The following is a 21,629-nucleotide window of genomic DNA, read 5'->3' on the forward strand; positions in this document are numbered from 1 at the left end:
CCGCACTCAGCGTGGAGTCTGCTTCAGATTCTCCCTCTCCTCCTCCCTTTGCCCCTCCCCCTGCTCACAAGCTCTCTCTCCTTCTCAAATAAATCTTTAAAAAAATAAAGTGTACAATTTAGTGAATTTTAGTATATTCAGAGTTGTGCAGCCATCACCACAATCAATTCTAGAACATTTTCATCACCTCAAAAAGAAACTCCACAGCCCTGAGCCATCATTCCCAATCCTTCTGTTTCCCTGTAGCTCTGGTGACCCACTGATCTACTCTCTGTCTCTGGGATTTGCCTATATTGGGCATGTCGTAGAAATGGAACCATGCACTATGTGGTCCTTTGTGTCTGGCTTCTTCCACTCATCATGTTTGCAAGGTGCATTCATGTCGAAACATGTATCTCTACTTCATTCCTCTGTATGGCCAAGTAATATTTCATTGTCTGGATAAACCTTTTTTTGGGGGGTAGACATTTGGGTTGTTTCCAGTTTGGGGCTATTATGGATAATGGATAATGCTGCTAGGAATATGGGTGTATGCGTGTTTGCATGAACATGTTGTCAGTTTTCTTGGGTATTGCACCTACCCACTGAATGAAAGATCATTCAGTAACTTTATTTTTGACATTTTAAGGAACCACCGCTTTCAGAATGGCTGCACCATTTCATATTCCCACCACAATGTATGTTTCAGTTTCTCCACATCCTTACCAAACACTTGCTATTGTCTGGTTTTTTTGGATTATGGGCATCCTAGTCAATGGTTCTCATTGTGGTTTTGATTCACAGTTCCTTAATGGCTAATGTCCCATTGCTCTTTGTGATGATGGTGATGATGATGAAGAAAATTTGCATCTCTAAGGTCAGACAATGTAGTTTACCAGCTAAGAGTTAGAGCAACCTATTTTATAATCCTGGCTAAGTTTTCTTGGCCAGGTCACTTAACCTCTCTGAGCCTCCCTTTCTGCATCTGTTCATAGAGGTGTCATAATTAAACAAGAAAAGGCATGGCAAATACTTCTCAATGTCTGGCAGAGGGTAAAAGCTCCACAAATAGCAGCTATCTTTAAAAATAACCTTTTTGACTTAAAAATAGAATTATCATATGATCCAGTAATTCCACTACTGCGTAGTACTTACCCAAAGAAAATGAAAATACTGCTTGGAAAAGATACATGCATCCCTATGTCTGTTGCAGCATTATTTACAATAGCCAAGATCAAGATATGGAAGCAACCCAGGTACCCACTGACAGAGGAATGGATAAAGAAGATGTAGTACATATACAGTGGAATATTGCTCAGTCATAAAAAAGACTGAAATCTTGCCATTTGCAACACCATGGATGGACCTAGAGGGTATAGTGCTAAGTGAAATAAGTCAGTCAGAGAAAGACAAATACAGTATGATTTTACTCCTATGTGGAATTTAAAAAACAAAACAAATGAACAAAGAAAAAAAGGATGCAAACAAAAATCCAGACTCTTAAATACAGAGAACAAACTGGTGGCTGTCAAAGGGGAGGAGGGTGGGGGTTGGGTGAAGTAGATAAAAGAGATTAAGAGTACACTTATCTTGATGAGCACTGAGAAATGTATAGAATTGTTGAATCATTATATCGTACACCTGAAACTAATATAACACTATGTTAATTATACTTGAATTTAAAAAAATCAAAAAATTATCTTTTTGAATATAATAGGCACTTTCATATACATTCTCTCCTTTGACTGTCAAAGTAACCATGTCCACACCTGGGATTTGAGATCTGGAAATGTGGATTCAATAATCTTTCACTGCTCTGAGCCTTGGTTTCCTCATCCGTAAAATGAGGACAAAGGCTGTTGTAAGAATTAGTTGCTTGAAAAATACCTGGTGTATGGCAAGCCCTCACCAAGTGTTAATTCTTCTTATTAATAAGAATTTGATTTGATTCATATGTTTACTATACAAGCACTAAATAATAAACACATATATTAAATTCTAAAATAAGACACGTTACTTGAGCCAGACATCATAGAACTGATGATGAAACGCACAGTTAGTAAATGCTCCTTTATGCACCAGTACATAGATCATGCGTCACGATTCCATGTGACAGGTGACGTGATTTCCTGATATTCTTGGCACACAATTTCTTAAAAGCAGATTATTGTATATAGGAACAGCTTATTATGAGAGCACCTTGTAATGATAAATATTTTTCTCTCATATGGTGGAACCTTATCTTCCATGCATTTAACTCCCTCAAATCCAGTTACATATGTCCATGGGAGAGACAGCGCAATTTCGACAGTGCAGTGATCAAGTGAATGGGTGCCCCAGTTCAGGCATGAGATGGGGTGCCTGACTTGGGGATCCCTGTCAGTCTGTTCTCACATGTTTTCAGTAGAATGACCATCTTGCTACTGAATGGAGTCCCATAGACCACAGCTTGGGAAATGCTGCCTTAAGTTGTACTGTGGGGCCTCAAGTTGATAAAACTGCAACTCGGCCATTTGTGAAATGGGTAGACCCATGGTGCCTAGGGATTAGGGGTGGTAGTCTGCATCAAATAGGATGGGTATGGACCACAGGTTGGAAGTCCAGACAGGTCAGGTAATATTCAAGATATGTAGCAGCATGTGGTGGGTTCTAGCCATGGAGTCCTAGGTTCAGAGCCTGTCCATACTAGGGTTGCAAAGGCAAAGAGCCAGGATAATGAAGTAAGACAGGGCTTCAGTTATTGAGACTGGGGTACAAGGAAGGGGCTGTCAATAAAAGAAATAATACAAAAGGCTGGCTAGCTTTTCATAGTCCCTCAAAACCAAGTTCAGATTGGAATCAAAGGCAGGGGCTGTAGCTATTGGCAGGGTCAAGTGGCTCCAGCTTCCAGGGTTACAGGAGTGTGTAGTCAGCGTGCTGAGTAGGCCTGTGCTAGTCCAAAGTGTTTGGATAGTAAGTGACAGAGACCTAACTCAAGTTAGGCACCAAACCACACAGTGGAAGAGATGGAGCTGCCCTCAGACATGGCTGGTTATAAAAGCTCAAACTATGTCATCGGGTTGGGTCGCTCTTCCCACACTGTGGCTCTATTTGGCTTTGTTCTTGATTCGGCTCTCTATGTGGCATGATGCCACACTCATATCCTCAGTAACTCCAGAGGAACAGGCAAGTCTTTCCTGATAGCTGTGGCATGAAAGTCCCAGGAAAGTCTCTGGTTGCTACAGCTTGAATTACACAACCACCCCTGAACCAATCCTGAGGCTAGGAGCATGGTGTCACCTGATTGGCCAATCCTGGGTCATGTGCTCACTCCTGTGGCAGGAAATAGGGAGAGGGTGCAGGGCTCAAGGCGCCCAATCTGAACCACATCCAGTAACTTTACCTTAGGAAAGAAGAACACTATTGCCGGAAGACATGGGAAAAGAAAGGGGGGTGGGGCAAAGGAAAAACAACCATTACATGGTTTTTCCAAAAGTGAGAAATTTCAGAGACTACTGAAGTCTACTGCTCTATCCTTGGCTTGTCTCAGCCCTGCACCTGGGCTGTGGAGACTCTGCCCCAGGTTATTGCCAGGGCAGGGCCCTTGGTATTCTCAACAGAGATTTCCTCTGAGAATAAGCTTCTGGAATTCCGCAGGGTTTTCCAACCCATGGTTCTTTTTTGTCCTCTGGCCTCAATGAGGTGGGAAGAATAGGATAATGATGATTATACTCCCAGGAAAACTAATTGAAAAAACCTGCATGACAATAAAAATAACTTCCTTATACAGCTGGATTTATTTATATCATCTCAATTGATATGCTAGGACATAGGTATTCTTTTCATTATTGCACAGATAAGGAAAGAAAAGCTGTGAAAGATGGAGTTAATTTCTACAAGATCATCCGGGTAGAAAGTGGGTTTCAAAAAGGATTCAAATCCAAAACCAATCCAATGCTCTTAACCCAGAAAGCACCCTACTGAAGTGGTTTACCCAGCAGACTGCGAAAGCCTGAGTACTAGGCCTTCTCAATCTTTGGCCAATCAATCATTCTTCCTTCTTCACCACGATCTCTGTCTTTCTGGGTTGGCCTGGGCAAGTGCAGGAGAAGGAGGGAGGCTGGAATGAGGATCCCATAAGTTTACCCTTTTCTATAGTTCATTCATTCCCCCAAATAAATTTTAGACTATCTACTATGAGTCAGACACTATTCATGGCTCTAGAGACTATTACAGTGAGCAAAACAAAGTTCTTACAACTCATGGGGTTGCATGCCAGTGGAGGAGAGAGATATGATACCAAAAAAAGCAAAAAAAGAAATAATAAAATATGTGATGTTCACAGATGCTATGAAGGGTAATAAAGCAGAGAAGAGAACAGAGAGTGATAATGGGCAAATGTGAGTGCGTGTGGGATAGAGACATTTGGGCTGAGATCTGCACGAAGGGAGGAAACAAGACATGAAATATTTAGGAAAAGAATGTTTCTGGTGGAGGGAACAGCAAGTACAAAGGCCCTGAGGTAGAGACTTGATAGGGTGTTCAAGGAAAAGCAAGCAGGTCAGTGTGGCTGGAGCAGAGGAAACAAGTTAGTGAATGATAAGAAGTGCGTGAACTGGAGAGAGAACACTGGTGGGGGAGGAAGGGCAGATCATTCAGGGCCTTGGAAGCTACTCTGCGTTCTTTGGATTTTATTCTGAGTGAGTTGAGAAGCTGTAGGAGGATTTTAAGCAGAGAAGTAAAAGATGTTTTCATTTTCTTGGGAAGATTTCCCTCTTCCCTGGAGACTAGCCCTCTCAGAAGCTTTTCCAGTGAATACAGAAGAGTAGGGAAGATTGAGAGAAAAACAGAACAAACTTCACTCAAACTGCTTCTTCTCCCTTACCCAGTCAACCTCTACTCAGGCTGACAGAAAGCACAATATTGTCCTGCGCAGCCTCAGGCTGTCTGTCACCATGGAGATGGTGCTGTTGAGCTAGTTTGTGGCTGGCTGCCTGTTTCATGGGAGGGTTGCCACACACCTACCTGTGAGGCTGGGCCTTTTTCAACTGAGTGGAAGTGAGTCCACCACAGAGATGGGAGGGGACACCAGAAGCCGGGGAGGGGCAAATCCAACCCAGGCATGGCCCCTATGGCTCCTGCCACTTGAGGGCAACAGAAACATGAAGTGATTTGCCACATTCTCATCCTACCCTGAACCCCTGGGTGATGTGATAGAGATGGGGGGTCCGGAGAAAACCCACTTCGGGAGGAGACTGCCTCTAGGAAGAGGAGAATCCAGCCAACTGACTCAAGGGACCGAAAGAACAGTGAATGCACATATCTGAAAGCAAAAAAGAGAAGCAGCCAGGACAGCATGTTCCAGAAGCTGGTGAGAGAGGAGGGAGGACCAGGCGCTGAGGGCAGAGAGGTAGGCAAGGGCCAGACTGCGTGAAGAGTTGGAATTTCTTCCTTAGGGCCATGGGAAGCTGCTCACAGGGTTGACAGGGGGGAGTGAAACCATTTGATTCCTGTTTCTAAAGTGCTCTTGGGCCTCTGTGTAGAAGGCAGATCGTGGGGGGCAAGAGCGACAGTAGGAGGGCAGTGAAAAGGGCGCCAGAGTCAACCAGATGAGAGAGGTGGCAACTCAGATGATAACAGGACAGCACAGGTGGACAGAAGTGGGCAAAGCAGGGATAAGTTTTGGAGGCAGAACTGACAGATTTGCTAGGAGGTGGAAGATGATTCTGGGTTCCCAGGTGAATGAGGATGCCTTTACTAACAGGAGGAAGACTGAGGGGCAGCAAGCTTATTGACGAACAGCATTGTTAGCGATGTCAAGCAAGCAAACAACTACTACCATCTATCGGCTTCCCTCCATAAATGTCTAAACTAAACCATTAAGAAAGCTAGAAGCACACAGTCTACAAAAATGGTCCTTTCAAATGAATAAATTTAGCTTTATGGAGAGCTTGCCTTGTTGTCCTGGTTTTCTCATTTCACCCTGGAAACCGAGGCTTCTCTGTGGACCAGCTTTCCACACACCCACAGGCTTCTGGGCACCACCACTCCAGCCCAGCCTCCCACCCAAGGCAGGAACCTCTCAACCCTCCTGGGTTTTTAGCACAGTGCTAGAAAGAGGAACGATGGATTATTCACAGAGCAGCATGCGTCAGCTGGCTGACGTGCAAGATGCCAAGAAGGGGAGGCAAAGGTGGGACTGGAGAAGCCAAAAAGGATCATATTATGAACAGCCTTGAACTTCATTCTGAGGACACTGAGAAAGCATGGAGAGTCTTCCCCACCCTTCCACCAACATTTCATTATGAAAAATTTCAACCATATAGATTTGCATTTTCTAGACAATATTTCTTCTCAAACTCAGCAGAGCGGATTCTGTTTAGAACCAGATACTCTGCCCAATGTAATACTAACATTTCCTTATTACAGAAGAAGAAATAATGACCCAGAAAGGTTAAGTAACTTACACACGGCCATGTAGCTAGTAAGTGGTAGAGCCAAGACTGAACCCAGGCTTCTCACTCCAGAGCCCAAGCTTTTACTACTAGATCATGTAGAATATGGAGGAGACAGGAGCACATATGGAGGCAGGGAGATCATTCAGGAGGCTACTGGGAGGTCTAGGTGAGAGGTGACGGTGACTTGGACTAAGGAGGTGACAGCGGTAGAGGAGAGAAGTAGATGAATAGCATTAGGAAGATAAAATAGGATTTGACAATTGAATGGTTGAAGGGTAATGAGGGAAAGGATGCTAAGGAATGTTTCTAGATTGGGCAACTGATATGTGGTGGGAGAACTTATTGGGATAGGAAATGTGGGGGGGGAAGCCCATCTGGGGTGGAAGATGAGTTCAGAACTGAAGGCACTGAGTTTTTCATGTATATGGGACATACAAATTTGGATCCTTAGTAGATAGAGAGATATGTGAATCTGGAACTAGAGATAGATATTTTTATATCACCAGCATATAGACGTAACTAGAACGATGGAAGTAGCTACAACTGACCAGCAAGAGCAGATGTAAATGAGAAGACAAGAGGGCTTAGAACAGACCCCTGAGAAATGCTAACATTTAAGTGATGGGGAGCACAGACGTCCCTGAAGGATTCTCAGATGGGTGGCCATGGAGATCCAAAGAAAGTCAGGAGAATGTGGATTCCAGGAAGCTAAGGGAAGAAGGGGAAGGAGGTGTTGCATGGTCATGGGGGGTCAAACGCTGCTGAGAATTTTAGGAAGATCAAATCTATAGTATGTTTATCAGATATAGCAAGGATGACGTTGCTCTTTACTTGGCAAGAGAGGATTTAGAGAAGTGGTGGAGTGGGAGCCAGACTGGAGTGGGCAGAGGAGTGAATGGAGATGCAGAAATGGATGTGGTGACTCACTCTTTCAAGGGACTTGGCTACAAAGGAGCAGAGAGGCATTGAGTGGTGGTGGTAGGAGAAGAATGTGGGATCGAGAGAAGGTTTATTTTTAGGGTGGGAAATGATGTCAGAATGCAGATGAAAGGAGACCAGAGAAAGGGAGATGATGAGATAAATGAAAATCATCATCATCATCATCATCATCATCATCATCATCATCATCATCATCACTGTCACCAACTAGCAACCACAAAGAAAGCTTATTCTTTTCTGGGACTAACCATTAGACGTTTCTTCCTTACACTGAGCCCAAATCAGTCTCCCTGTCATTCTCCCCTTTAGTTAGAGTTCTGTCCTGTGATCCCTCTTCTAGTTGACACTCTCCAAATGGCATACCATGCTAATATATTTTTCCTTTACTTTAAAATAATGACCTCAATCCCTCTGGCCATATGCCCTCAATATGGTATCCAGATTCTTTACTATCTCAGCCAAGCCCACACAACTACACTGTTGATTTGTTAAGGCCCTCTTAAAAGTGGTGCATACACTCTGCTTTGCTGGTGGGAGCATGAAAGGGCTCCACTTTTTGTGGTTTGGCAAAATGAACTGAAATATAAAATGTATGCATCCTTTAGCCCAGAAATTTATCTTAGGGTGTGAATTTATCTTTGGTGTGAAAAGATTCTTTTGCAAGTACATGCCTGGTGACATGAGAGAGGAGAGTGGAGAGGCAATGAAGCATAGTGCTGAAGAGAACAGACAGTCTCCATGGTGAAAGACTAGATGCTTACTCCCCAAAGATCAGGAACAAGACAAGGATGCTTGTTTTCACTGCTGCTATTCAACACTGTACTGGAAGTTATAGCCAGAGCAATTAGGCAAGAAAAAGAAATACAAGCCATCCAAATTGGAAAGGAAGAAGTAAAACACCACTCAGATCATATGATCCAATATATGGAGAATCCAAAAGAAGCCACAAAAAGCTACTAAAATTAATAAACTAATTCAGTAAAGTTTCGAGGTATGAGATCAACACATAAAAATCAGTTGTTTCTGTACACCAGCAAGGGGAAATTTAAAAAGAAAATTAAGAAAATAATTGCATTTATAATAGCATCCAAAAGAGCATAAACTGTGGGGTCAGCGCTGCTACTCTGTGCCTTAGTCTGTTGGGGCCGCTGTAACAAAATACCATAGATCGAGAGGCTTAGAAACGACAGAAACGTACTTCTCAGACTTCTGGAGGCTGGGAATTCTAAGATCAAGGTGCCGGCAGATAAGGTGTCTGGTGAGAACGCACTTCCTGGTTCACAGACAGCCATTGTTTTACTGTGCCCTCACATGGTAGAAGGGGCAAGGAGTTTCTGGAAACTCTTTTATAAGGGCATTAATCCCTTCAGCCCTCATGACCTAATTACTTCCCAAAGGCCTCACCTCCTAATGCCATCACACTAGGGATTAGGTTTCAACATTTGAATTTTGGGGGGTTACATTCAATCTATAGCACTATTTGAACTTACGCTTGTTTTGTCCATACCACAGTTTGCTCAGATATAAGGTGGGGATAATACTAGGACCTTCCCTACAGGGTTCTTTTGGGGGTGGTGAGGACTGAAAGAGTTAATATACTATTATTAACATATGCTTAAAACAGTGCTTGGCACACAGTAAGATATATATCAGGGTTACCAAAAAAAAATGTTTACAATTGGAAAAACTGAGCAAAACTTCCAGTTAAATATCCACCAGGAAGAGACTGGCGGCAAATTATCACAAATTGCCTCTTAGGTTGAACTATATGGAATCGCCAACATCTACTCCTTTGGTCTACAAAATAAGCAATTTTATATGTTCCAATCTAAACCCTAGAATGCTCTATAACCATTCAAAATGATTCTATACCATAGATCTATCTTTATCATATGCTTATCATTACTGTTGTGGAAATTTTTAATAATATATTATTGAGTAAAAATAGCAAGTTACATAAAGCATGTAGAGCATGGCCATATTTGGGTGTCATCGTACGGGAGACCACATTTTGTTGGACACATGCTTAGGTGTTGATGTGTTGCTCAGCCCCAGGACAAAGCTGATGGACAGTCTGCAGCTGGACTCTGGTATTTGAGAAGTTGCCCTGTAAATCAGGGTTTATATCAGGCAATACTGGAGACTGACATTGGGGGCCATCGTTTCCATGCGGTGAGTGCTCACAGCGTGCGGGTACGATGCTGAGGAGTCTGCACGTATACCTCATTTCATCCTCACAACCACCCCTGAGGTAGGGATGATTCTTCCCACTTTACAGATAAGGAAAATGAGTCACAGAGAAGGCAGGTAGCCTGTCCAAAGTCACGCAGCAAAGCTAGGAGGTGAATGGAGGCAGCCTTCGGAACCTGCATCCAACACCACTGCACTGGGCCTCCCTTGAGAAAACCACTGATGCTTTTCTGTGTCTGCCATTTAGCTTTGCTTTGATCAGTGACAAGCGGTACCAAAAGAAAGAGCCTCTAATCAGTTCCGTGCACACCAAGGTGAAAGGGATAGCAGAGGTGAAGGCAGAGATATTGGAGAATGGAATGAAGAAGATGGTGTCTGGGGTCTTTGACACCGCGGATTACACCTTCCCTTTGCAGGTGAGCTCTTGTCAGCAACTCCCAAGGACTCCTCCCTGGTCACTGTCACCAGGGTCCCTGCCTCCCTCCTCTGGGACCCAGAGCCTCATGCCAGAAAAACACCAGCCCTATTTTAAAAAGCTCTGTGAAAATCCCAACCGAGAAAACCTAAAAATTGCAAAATTGGGTCAGATCCAGCAGCTCAAAGATGATACTTTGCTTTATCAAGTCCTACGGGGTTTCTCAAAATAGCAGTGTGTCCTGGTGCATTTAAAGCACGATTTGATTCACTCACACTTGATTTATACGCAGCTTTTTAGAAGCAGGGCCATCAAGTCAGCAAGGTCTGCCTAGATCCAGAAGGACAAAGAACTTGCTGCCTAGACAGGACTGGCCCTTCTAAATTGTGCGGAGTTTTATCAACAAAAATGTCCAGAAAAAAACCACTCACTCAGATACATTTTTGCACAAGGGAAAGGAAATAGCTGACAAAGAGAGGAAGGGTGTGGATTGCAGGGAGAGGCTTTGTGACTGCTTCAGTTTGCAAGAAGAGGAAATAAGGGGCTCCTGGGTGGCACAGTTCTTAAGCGTCTGCCTTCGGCTCAGGGTGTGATCCCGGCATTCTGGGATCGAGTCCCGCATCGGGCTCCTCCGCTGGGAGCCTGCTTCTTCCTCTCCCACTCCCCCTGCTTGTGTTCCCTCTCTCGCTGGCTGTCTCTCTCTGTCAAATAAATAAATAAAATCTTAAAAAAAAAAAAAAAAAGAGGAAATAAAAGTAGAATAGTCAAAAAGGAGAGACCAAAGTAGGAATGAGAACACCAAAGAACAGATAGGGAGGCTGGAGGGACAAAAGGGCACTTTTGCAGTCTCTGGGAGCTGGAGTGCTTTGCAAAACCGTAAAACCAAGGCCACTATCTGTTTGTTTCTAATGGGGGGTCAGTAAGAACTCCAGCTATTTCCTGGGTTGTTGGCTGCCTTTTGCCCCTTAATTAAAATCCTGGATAATCTTAACAGCATTCTGATGAAGCCAACACCTCCATCGCCCTACCCCCCTCCCCAGGTTTCTTAAGTTTCAATTTAATGGGATTTTATTGTGTCCAAAAAATGACAAGGCTGCTTTTAAGGCTGGAATGGAAAATGAATACCTGATCAGTTTGAATGTCCCTTTGCTCTCCTTCAGCTCAGCAGGGCAGCTCATCTAGCTTTGATATTAAGCCCTCAGCGCAGTCCAAGTTGCTCCCGGACCTGATTTCTAGAGTATAGTTTAGAAAGTGGAAGGTTCACCCCCAGGCACTGAGCAGGCTGGATTATTATGATTAAGTAGTTCTGCTCTCCAAGACCTAGCATTTGCCTCCTCTCCTCTTTCTCTGCAGGGGAACTCCTTCTTCGTGATGACAAACTTTATCAAGACAGAAGGCCAACAGCAGGGGTTATGTCCTGATGTAAGGAGGGGACCTGGAGTGGTCGGGCGGGTGAGAAGAGTTGCTGGAGGGGACACGGGTCAGAGGAAGATGATGGGCAGAGGCCATTTTCACACTACAGTCAGGCTCTGGCTCCCCTAATACCGGCCATTAAACCTGCTCCCTAGAAAACAGAAAGCCAAATGTGCGTAAACTGGTCATCTCATTTTTCTTTTCCTTCTGTCCTCAGGCCTGAGACCTAGCTGACCTCATTTTCTGAGGCCAGGAGAAAGTGCTGGCTGGCACCCCTTCCTTCCCATTTCCTGCTGAGCCTTCGTGCTGCTTGGACCAGGCCCCCTGCTCTCCAGCGGGAGCTTTCCTGAAAGTGGTACCTGGCTGCCATGGCATCTGCTTTTTAGATTCTTATTTTTCTTTTTTATTGACATATAACTCCTGTGCCATAAAGCCCTCCATTTTAAAGTGTAGAAATGAGTGGTTTTTCAAATTTTCACAATGTTGAAAATACTACACCACTACACCGCTACCTAATTCTAGGACATTTTCATCACCCCCAAAAGAAGTCCTGTACCCATTAGCAGTCACTCCCCATCCCCCTCTCCCCTCAGCCTCTGGCAAGCACTGATCTACTTTCTGTCTCTGTGGATTTGCCTATTCCGGGTATTTCATATCGCTGAGATCATACAATATGTGGCCTTTGGGGGCTGGCTTCTTTCACTCGGCATCACGTTTTGAAGGGTCATCATGTTGTAGCAGGTGTCGGTGCTTCCTTCCTTTTTACGGCCAAATCATATCCACTGTATGAATGCACTACGCTTTATGTGTCCTGATGAATTTTTGGGTTGTTTCTACTTTTCGGCTACTGTGAATGGTGCTGCTGTGAACATTCATGTACAAGTTTTGGTGTGGACAGAGGCATCTGCTTTTCTGTATCTTAAGAGACACACGTTGCTTACTCCCCACTATCCTGTCTTTCTCCCTGCAGTTTCCCACCCGCAGGACGATCTGTTCCTCTGACAGGGGTTGTAAAAAGGGACGGATGGACCCGCAGAGCAAAGGTAAGTTCTGTTTCTTTTCTGGGATCCTGGGGGGTGGGTGGTCTGGTATCTTGGTGACATTCACAATGCCCTAAAGTTCAAATCTTTAGCCTCTGGCTCTCAGCTGCCTTCTTCCACCCTCACCAGGCCGTGGGAGGGCCTGTGTCTGTCCCATGCCTCTGCTCTGTCTGCAGAGGACTGGCTGCTGACTAGCAATGTGATCTAATTCCCCAGTGACCGCAGCTCCTGAAAACCTCCAGAGTTAGCATCTTCAGGGTGCTCATTGGCAGGAAAATCCAATGGCCCACGGTGCCATCTGCGTATGCTGAGCTTTCCCCCTTGAATTTCCCCAAAGGTTGAGCAGTACGAATTATAGCCCCAGGGCGCCTGGGGACGTGCCACTACTAACCTACAGAATTTCTTTATCTCTTGTTTTAACTTAAAGAGGCACATGACAGGGGCGCCCGGGTGTCTCAGTCGGTTAAGCAGCTGCCTTCAGCTAAGGTCATGATCTTGGCGTCCTGGAATCGATCCCCGCATCGGGTTCCCTACCCAGTGGGGAGCCTGCTTCTCCCTCTCCCTCTGCCTGCTGCTCTGCCTACTTGTGCTCTCTCGCTCTCTCTGTCAAATAAATAAAATCTTAAAAAAAAAAAAAGAGGCACATGACAATAATAAAAAAAAAAAAGACCACAAAAAAGATAAAACCATCAGTGGTTATAACACACATGCATACACAAAAATAGGCCTATTTAACTTGTCCCTTGGGAATCTGCTAGTGACATTAACACTCCAGGAAGATATGCCATGTTCATTCTGTGGCTTTGCACATCCCTGGTCCATGCTGCACACCGCTTACTCCAGTGCCTACCTAGACGCCCAGTTCTAGTCCACGTATGCCAGGTGAGAACACACCCTGCTCAGCTTCTCGCTCAGCATCTTTTCTTGCAAAGAAACCAAAAAAGCCAACAGCATCCATGGTCTCTCTGTCTTCTCTCCAAATCTTTTTTAAAAAAAGCTTGTTGTCCGATGTGTTCCTTGCTTGAGTTTCCTTATGTAAGTTTGTGGTTCAAATGGGGTCTCGTGGAAACTGAAATTGCTTGGGTTGAAAAGCATAAATAAATAGTCTCTTGCTTGGGTTGAGTTCATGATGCGCCCACGGTTTTCACACCTGTGCTTCTCTGGCCCCTTAACCCCAACCCCACCCCCCACCAGGGATCCAGACCGGAAGGTGTGTAGTATATAAAGAGAGGCTGAAGACCTGTGAAGTCTCTGCCTGGTGTCCCATCGAGGAAGTGGAAGACGCCCCCCGGTGAGCTGCGGGGGGGGGGGGGGGGGTAAGATGGGATGGCCCTGACCAGTGAGCAGATGAAAAGTCGTGAAAAGTCCTGGGTCCTACTGACTTGGTGACCCTCCATCCCAGGCACACCAGTGATCTCTGAGAAGGCCATGGTAATTGTTAAAATGTTGCAATAATTCTGTACTGGCTGGCATATAACTACTACCCTGAGCACCCTTGAGTGCCTCTGGGCCCCTGGCTGTCCCAGCACCTTACAGAGCACCTCTGGAGCCCTCCTCGAGCACTACAGCACGTCCCATTCTGACTGGTCGGTGTCCATACTGAGCGATTAAGGATGGAGAGGTAGCAGGAAGGGTGGGAGGAAAGGAAAAAGGAAGAAAGGGGAAGGGGAGAATAAGGAGGAGGAAAGAGGGAGGGAGGGAGAGAAGAGAAGTTTTCTTAAATTAAGTGGTCACAGTGACATACAGATTTATTGATCTTCTCTTTAACACACAAGATCAGTCCCAGAAAGCAGAACTGGTTGTTAAATCTCAGAAACCACAGAGATTGGTACATTTCAGCAGAATAGAGAGACCTGGATTCAAATTCTGACTCTAACCCTTCCTTGCTGTGTGGCCTTGAGCAACCGGCTTAACCTCCCTGAGCTTCATTTTCCTTATTTGTAAAATGAGGATAATAGTTGCCCCTACCTCATGGGGCTGTTGTGAGAATTAAATGAGATGACACTTGTACCTCAAAAGCAAAGTGAGCCCCATGCCTGGCTTACAGTAAGTGCTGAATAATGCACACACATGCATGCACACGCACACGTGCACATGGACACACATGCATAGACACACACAAATGATCTGCCCCTAGAAGTGTGGTGGTTCTAGACCAGCACTGTCCAATGGAACTTTCTGCAATGATGAAAATGTTCTGTACCTGTACTGTCCAATATGGTAGCCACTAGGTACATGTGGCCACTGGGCACTCTAAAATGTAGCTGCTGCAACTGAGCAACTGAATTTTTAATTTAATTTAAATTCAATTTTAATAGCCACACATGCCTAGAGGATATTCTATGGGAGAAGCTCTAGCTTCTAGACGAATATGACTCAAGACCACACCATCAGCATCTTTGGAGCAAAGAGAAGATTTCCCCAAGCTGACTTTTTAGAAGGTCCAGGCAAAGGCTTCCCATATCAGTGTGGGAAGCACTCGGCAGAGTCAGCCTGTCCGGCCCTCAATCATTAATGGTACCACCCAGGTTTATTTCTAGGTCAGAGAAGTTTCTTTTTCACAGAAAGAATCGCCCAGGGCCTGAGTAAGAAATCAGCTAACACTCAAGTAGTCCCTGGTTCAAGGCAAGAGGCCTCTTGATTGCCTGTGGTTTTCAGTCACCAACTTATGCATCAGATAAATATTGGACATCTCCAATATGCAGATCCTGGGACTGCAATTTTACGTAACCTTGGGCAAGCAACCCCCTGAACTTCAGTTTCCTCGTATGTTATACAAAGGGATTACTAGAATGATTCATTTAATCATTCAGTCAACACATCCAATACCACGTAGGAAGTATTAGATATTTATTTTACATGTAACTATGCACAAGAGACTGTGCTAAAAATATAAGCAGACCCAGACAGCGAGCAGGTCCCAAGCCTCTTGCAGCTAATCAGAGGTAAGACATGTGTACAGAGAGCTGTAATTCAAGACAGAAAGTTAAGAGTGTCATAAGAGAGGAATAAAGGGCTTTGATCCTTCAAGTTTCAAGTGCTCTTATTCTTAGAATGTTGCCCAGGAAGCATGGGATTTAGGGTGTTCTAAAGGTAAATGGTCTGGCATGTAGTAGGCATTTGTTGTAAGATTTTTTATGCAAATGTAAGAAATACAACTTAAACTGGCTTCAGGAAAAAAAGACAATGTTATCATTTTTTTAAATTCCTGTAAATGAGGAGTCCAGAAGGCCTAGCTTCAGGAAAGGCTTGATCCAGGCTTCAAATAAAAATGATGTCATTAAGATTCTCTTTTTCTTTCTGTCTCTTCCAACCCCCATCCTCACCCCCACCCTCACCCCCAGTTATTCTTTCTTCTGTTTTGGTTCTCCTCACACTGTGGTCCAGGGAATTCCAGGTTTACATTGTCTTTACTACTGGCAATCCTAAAGAAAATGAGTTCTTCTTTTTCCAGTATTTCCTACAAAAGCCCTAGAATGTTTACATTGGCCTAAGTCATACAACAATCTATGAACCAACACTATAGCCAAGAGGATTGGATTATTCTGTTTAGCCAGCTCTGGATCACTTGCCCACACTGGGAGCTGGTAAGGATGGGCAGGAGAGGGACTCCTCCCCACCCAACCCTCTGGGCTGAGAGTGGAAGAGACCAGGCTATCCCAAAGGGAGAAAATTGAGGTGCTTCTAACAGAAGGGGAATGGATACTGGGCAGGCAAAAACTATAGTGTTCTCTATAGTTATATCCTAAATAGAGGTAAAGTTGGGCTCTGGCAATTCTGGAATAAAAAGTAGATCATTCTTGGTGCCTCCTTCCAATACCTCCATCCTTTCCTGGTGCTATTCCCATAATATATATCTGCCCCCCACTCAGACCTGCCAACGATAAGGTACCAGCTGTATCTCTTTATCCACAGCCAATTCTCTCCATCTTTAGCAGACTGTCAACTGCATAAGGACAAAAAACCTTGACTGTCTTGTTCATCACTGTATTCCCAATGCCCAGCCCCATGCCCAGCAGAATAAATATTTGTCTAATGAATGAATTGATGGGTTGTGGGTGGACCTTCCTAAAGTCTAGGATTTGGGCTCCTTTAACTCATGGAGAATTTATGCTACTCAGAGCCTATCGACCTATGACTGATAGAGCCAACTATATGTGTGTGGCCCTGTGTTAAAGGCCGGGGATGTCAAGATTAAAAAAAAAAAAAGTCCAAGCCTATTGGGAAAAATACAAACAGGGGTGTGCTGGAGCTGGCTTATACTGACTCTGAGCCAATTACGCTCATCCTTTCCCAACTCCAAGTCCAGTGATCCCCACTAGTGGCTTGAGATCAGCCATGGTGGGAGTACTTACACCCCAGTAGTCAGTAAATGGTACATATCAGAGCTTTTCTTCCCTACTGGGGGAAAGAAATGTTAAACATTTACCAGCACATCACCACACATACCTAAACATACAATTACATCAGAGTGTGAGAAGAGTTATAGTAAATGCCATGGGGTCTCAGGAAGAGAGAAATTCTTCCTCTTTTTTAGATTTTTAGCAAGGTTTTGACCACTAGACTATATTTCTCTTCACTCATTGCAATGACCCAAGCCAGAAACCAGAAGCCCGTGGTCCCATTGGCCCCACACTGATCCCCGTTTCGCCTCTCTCAGGCCCGCACTCTTGAACAGTGCTGAAAACTTCACTGTGCTCATCAAGAATAACGTCGACTTCCCTGGCCACAACTACACCACGTAAGTGCCCGGAATGTCTGGCCATTAGCTATCTCCTGCTGTGTAACGGATTACACCAAAATTTAGAAGCTTAACAACCCACGTTTATTATCTCACGCAGTTTCTGTGGGTAAGGAATGTGGGGATGACTTCATTGGGTGGTTCTGATTCAGGGTCTCTCAGGTTGCAGTCAAGCTGTCATTGGGGACTGCAGTCATCTCTGGCTTGACTGGGGCTGAGAATCCTCTACCAAGCTCACTCACTTGGTTGTCAGCAGGAGGTTCAGTTCCTCATCATATGGACCTCCCTGTAGGACTGCTTGGGTGCCCTTGGGAATGGTGTCTGGCTTCCCCCAGAGCAAGTGATCCAAGAGGGACAGAGAGCAAACCAGCAAGAGAGTAAACAAGATGGAAGCCACAGGCTTTTATGACTTAAGCTCGGAAGTGACACATCATCATTTTTGCTACATGCTAGCGTCACAAAGACCAACCCAGCACAGGGTGGGAGGGGACTACCCAAGGGCGTGAATCCCAGGGGCTGAGGATCCCCGGGGCCCCTCATGGAACCCAGCTACCAACTGGCTCACTCCTATGAAAGAGATGGGTCTCTGTTTTCAAACACATGTTTGCTTGCTTGCTTGCTTCTTGTCGTGTGCAGGAGAAACATCTTGCCGGGTGTAAACATCACTTGTACCTTTCACAAGACTCAGAATCCGCAGTGTCCCATTTTCCGACTAGGAGATATCTTCCAAGAAACAGGAGATAATTTTTCAGATGTGGCAATTCAGGTTAGTGGGGTCTCTGGACAGCAAGGGTGTGTGTCGGGGGATGTAAGATGTCAAATGGCCAAGAGGCCAGGCCCCTGGGTCTTGTTATAGGGCTCCCTTTATTGAGCATTCAGTAAATCCCTGCCCAGTGCCAAGGGCTTTCCCTGAACTACCCCATCTAATCCCACGACAACCCTGTGAGTGACATCCCTGGGGCAGTAGTTCCCGTGGTTGCTGTAACGAGCCATCGTGATCTCGGTGGCTTAAAACAACACACATTTCTTTTACACTTCTGGAGGTCAGAAGTCCAAAATCAGTTTCACTGGACCAAAATCAGCAGGGCCATGCACCCTCCAGAGGCTCCACAGGAGAATCCATTCCTTGCCATTTCCACCTTCTGGAGCTAGAAGTTCGTAGCCCCTTCTCCCAGCTTCGAAACCGGCTGCATAGTATCTTGCCTCAGTGGTCACCCTGACTTATTCTGTGCCAAATCTCCGCCTGTCTCCCTCTTATAAAGATAGTGGTCTTCTTCAGAGAAAGCATTTATAAAAGGAAACATGTAGGGCCCCCCGGATAATCCAAGATAATCTCCCCATCTCAAGATCCTTAATTTCATCGCATCTGCAGTCTCTTTTACCGTATAAGATAACATAGCTGAAGATTCCGAGGGTTGGGACCTGGGAATAGGAATACCTTTGGGAGCCATTATTCAGACCAGCACACCTGGATTAGTCAGGATTCTTCCAGTTGCACCTTATAGACATCCAACTCAACTGATTCAAGCAAAGAATCAATTAAAAAGCAGTTTGGGGGCAAAAAGAAAACCAAACTCAATTGGCTTAAGCGAAAAAAGAACCACGTATTATTAACTCATGTGAAGACACCAGGGCAAATGGACCTTCTAGTACACCCAAGGCATTTTCATACCTCAGGAGTTTTCTTTTCTTTTTAAAGATTTTATGTATTTGTTTATTTTAGAGAGGGAGCACCCCACCTTGGGAATTTTCTTCTGCTTTTCCCCTCTGCCTGGGAACAGTCTAGCCCCAGACATAGCATTAGCTGTCTCCCTCACCTGCATCCTATATTTGCTCAAATATAAGCTCAGTGAAGCTTTCCCTTACCACTACCTTTAAAATGACAATTTAGGGCACCTGGTGGCTCAGTCAGTTGGGCATCCGGCTCTTGATCTCAGCTCAGGTCTTGATCTCAGGGTTGTGCATTCAGGCCCCACATTGGGCTCCACACTGGGCGTGGAGTCTACTTAAAAAAATAAATAAAAATAAAAGTATTATGCTAAGTAAAAGAAGTCAATCACGAAAGATCACATATTATATGATTTCACTCATATGAAAATTCAGAATAAGGAACTCTATAGAGACAGAAAGTAAATTAGTGGTTGCTTAGGGCTGAGAGGAGGGGTGGGAGGGGGTGTTGACTAAAAGTTTAGGGGTTTCTTTTGGAGGCAATAAAACCTATAAAATTTATTATGGTGACAGTCACACATATACATGAATATACTAAAAACTGTTGAATTATACATTTTTATACACTTGCACAAATTGTATGGGAACTATATCTTAATAAAGCTATTAAAAAAAAAGAAATGAAAATGCCAATTGTGTTTAGGGGAAAGAGTAGACAGTGTGAAATAAGAGCTTTCTCCAGGGGAGTGTTGGGAGGTAAAGCAGAAAAGATATGTGATGGGGTTTCCTGAATTCCAATGTAACAAGCATCAATTTAATCTTTAATGGGGGGGGGCACCATTCAAGGTGTTAGATTATGGAAGAGATTTACTGAAAGCTGTATTTTAGGAAAATCAATCTAAGGTTGTGTCCAGATGGGAGAAGGAGCAGGGAGATGCTTTTGCAGCCTCTTGTGTGTGTTAGATGGGGCTGTGCTCGTGGCTCTGAAACTTCAATCTGTTGTGTCTCTCTAAAAAGAAAACTTTCCCTCAGTGATCATCCCTGTGCAGGGAGAGGTCTGGCGGCTGCATCCCAAGTGCAGCAGGACTTAGAGGCTGTATCTCCTTGTCTTCCCCAGGGAGGGATCATGGGCATTGAGATCTACTGGGACTGCAACTTGGACGGCTGGTTCCATCACTGCCGTCCAAAATACAGTTTCCGTCGCCTTGACGACAAGACCACCAATGAGTCCTTGTACCCTGGCTACAACTTCAGGTAACAGCGCCCGGAAACATCCAGGCCCCGCTGAATTGCATCCCCAGCAATCAGTGAGAAATAATTTTGGTTCCCAAGGCAACAAGATGAATGCAGAAGGCTTCCTCTAAGAACTGGGGGTGACAGGATTTCTGTATGAATCTTTTTTTCTTTTTAATTATTAAAGTGATACACACTCTTTGTAAAACGGAAACAAGACTGGGGAAACAGAGAAGAGTGTAGACAGGAGGATATAAATCACCCATAATTCCTCAACACTGAGATAATCAAAGATAACTGGTGAATTTTCCTTCCTTTAACTGATTGTTTCATGAGGCTTCCATGAGAGCAGATCATATTTATAACCGGGTATTCTGTTTGTGTGTTTGTTTTGCCATTCCCTGAGTCACTCAGAATTCCTTGCGACCATCACATTAACAACCCCATGGTGTGAGCATAATGATAACAAGAGGCACAACTTAGGGCGGGCCTTTTATATACCAGGCCCTCGACGTCATCATTTCTCCACCTTACGTCAATCCTGGAAGGTGGATATTGTGTTCCCAGGTAGAGCTGAGAAAGGCGAAATGATTTGCCCAGGACCCACAGCTAACAGTAGCCCCATAACCTTAACTAACCTAGGTCACTCTGACCCCCAAACCCACACGCTTTTCCTCCCATCACATGGTTTTCTTGCCTGTTCCTCTATTACTGGACATTTGGGGTACCTCCAGTTTTTCCATCATAAATAATTCTACACTACACATTTTTGTACATAAATCTTTGAACTCCGGATTGTCTCCTTAGGATAAATTTCTAGAAGTAGAATTATTGGATCAAAGGTGATTAACATTTTCTCATATGCTTTCAGGTTTTTAATCTTTTTCCTATGCCTATATTTTTCATTTCTCAGATTTATATTCAGTTCTTTCTCAAAGCCATCTATTAGTGTTTCAGTGAGGTCCATTCTGACCTTATGGATCCTATTCCTTCTGTTCTACTGTATAACCCCTCTCACACTGACCCATTATCTGTAGTAACTTGGGTGAGATTTCCTCTTCCGAGGCTTTGAAGCAATTGCTGGTGACTTCCAGCAGGAAAGGTCTTGTGCGAAGTTCTGTGTGTGCCATGGGACACAGAGGCATTCTTCTGGGGTGATTATGTAATTTTCTAGTCTGCAGGACTATGTGGCATCTATCAATTATCAACCAGTTTTTGGCTTAATTTCTGGGTGCTGGATGTCTTCACTCTGCTAGAAGTATCCTATCCCTGCTGCCTCCCTGGGTAGGGCTCCTGCAGCCTCAGCTCCCTTCCCAAGAAGTATAAGACTCGAGCTCCTCAGCTACAGATCTGGTTGGGGTACTGCTATGGGACACACTCCAGACCCCAGACAGGGCTCCAGTTCCCACTCCCCACTCATCTCTAGCACCTAAAACACAACTTTCCTTGTTTTGAGCTCAGTAATACATTGATAGGACTTTTAAAAATATATTTTATCTTGCTTTTTTTTTTGCTGGATCATATGGTAGTTTTATTATTTTTTGAAGAACATGCATACTGTTTTTCATAGTGGT

The 21,629-nt window shown here is 44.4% G+C and overlaps 2 protein-coding genes across 11 annotated transcripts in view; one reads left to right on the forward strand and one right to left on the reverse strand.

Moving 5' to 3' along the window:
- The window catches only part of IFT81 (intraflagellar transport 81), a 209,924-nt gene that overhangs the window by 150,342 nt on the left and 37,953 nt on the right, over window positions 1–21,629 (reverse strand). For 8 of the 10 annotated variants that reach the window (XR_015722332.1, XR_015722331.1, XM_087857367.1 and 5 more), the window contains exon 3: window positions 19,051–19,156. The exons of the other annotated variants lie outside the window; for them this stretch is intronic. The gene's annotated coding sequence lies outside the window, so the exon portion shown is untranslated. The remainder of the gene's footprint in view (window positions 1–19,050; window positions 19,157–21,629) is intronic. 10 annotated transcript variants of the gene reach the window in all.
- The window catches only part of P2RX7 (purinergic receptor P2X 7), a 39,961-nt gene that overhangs the window by 879 nt on the left and 17,453 nt on the right, over window positions 1–21,629 (forward strand). The window contains exons 2-8 of the mRNA XM_045777214.2: window positions 9,793–9,961; window positions 11,314–11,382; window positions 12,344–12,416; window positions 13,608–13,704; window positions 17,074–17,154; window positions 17,791–17,920; window positions 19,940–20,076. Of these exons, the coding sequence (XP_045633170.1) occupies window positions 9,793–9,961; window positions 11,314–11,382; window positions 12,344–12,416; window positions 13,608–13,704; window positions 17,074–17,154; window positions 17,791–17,920; window positions 19,940–20,076 (756 nt within the window). The remainder of the gene's footprint in view (window positions 1–9,792; window positions 9,962–11,313; window positions 11,383–12,343; window positions 12,417–13,607; window positions 13,705–17,073; window positions 17,155–17,790; window positions 17,921–19,939; window positions 20,077–21,629) is intronic.

Source organism: Ursus americanus, chromosome 30 (genome assembly GCF_024610735.1).
Source record: "Ursus americanus isolate L20-20 chromosome 30, mUrsAme1.1.p, whole genome shotgun sequence".
NCBI classification, from domain to species: Eukaryota; Metazoa; Chordata; class Mammalia; order Carnivora; family Ursidae; genus Ursus; species Ursus americanus.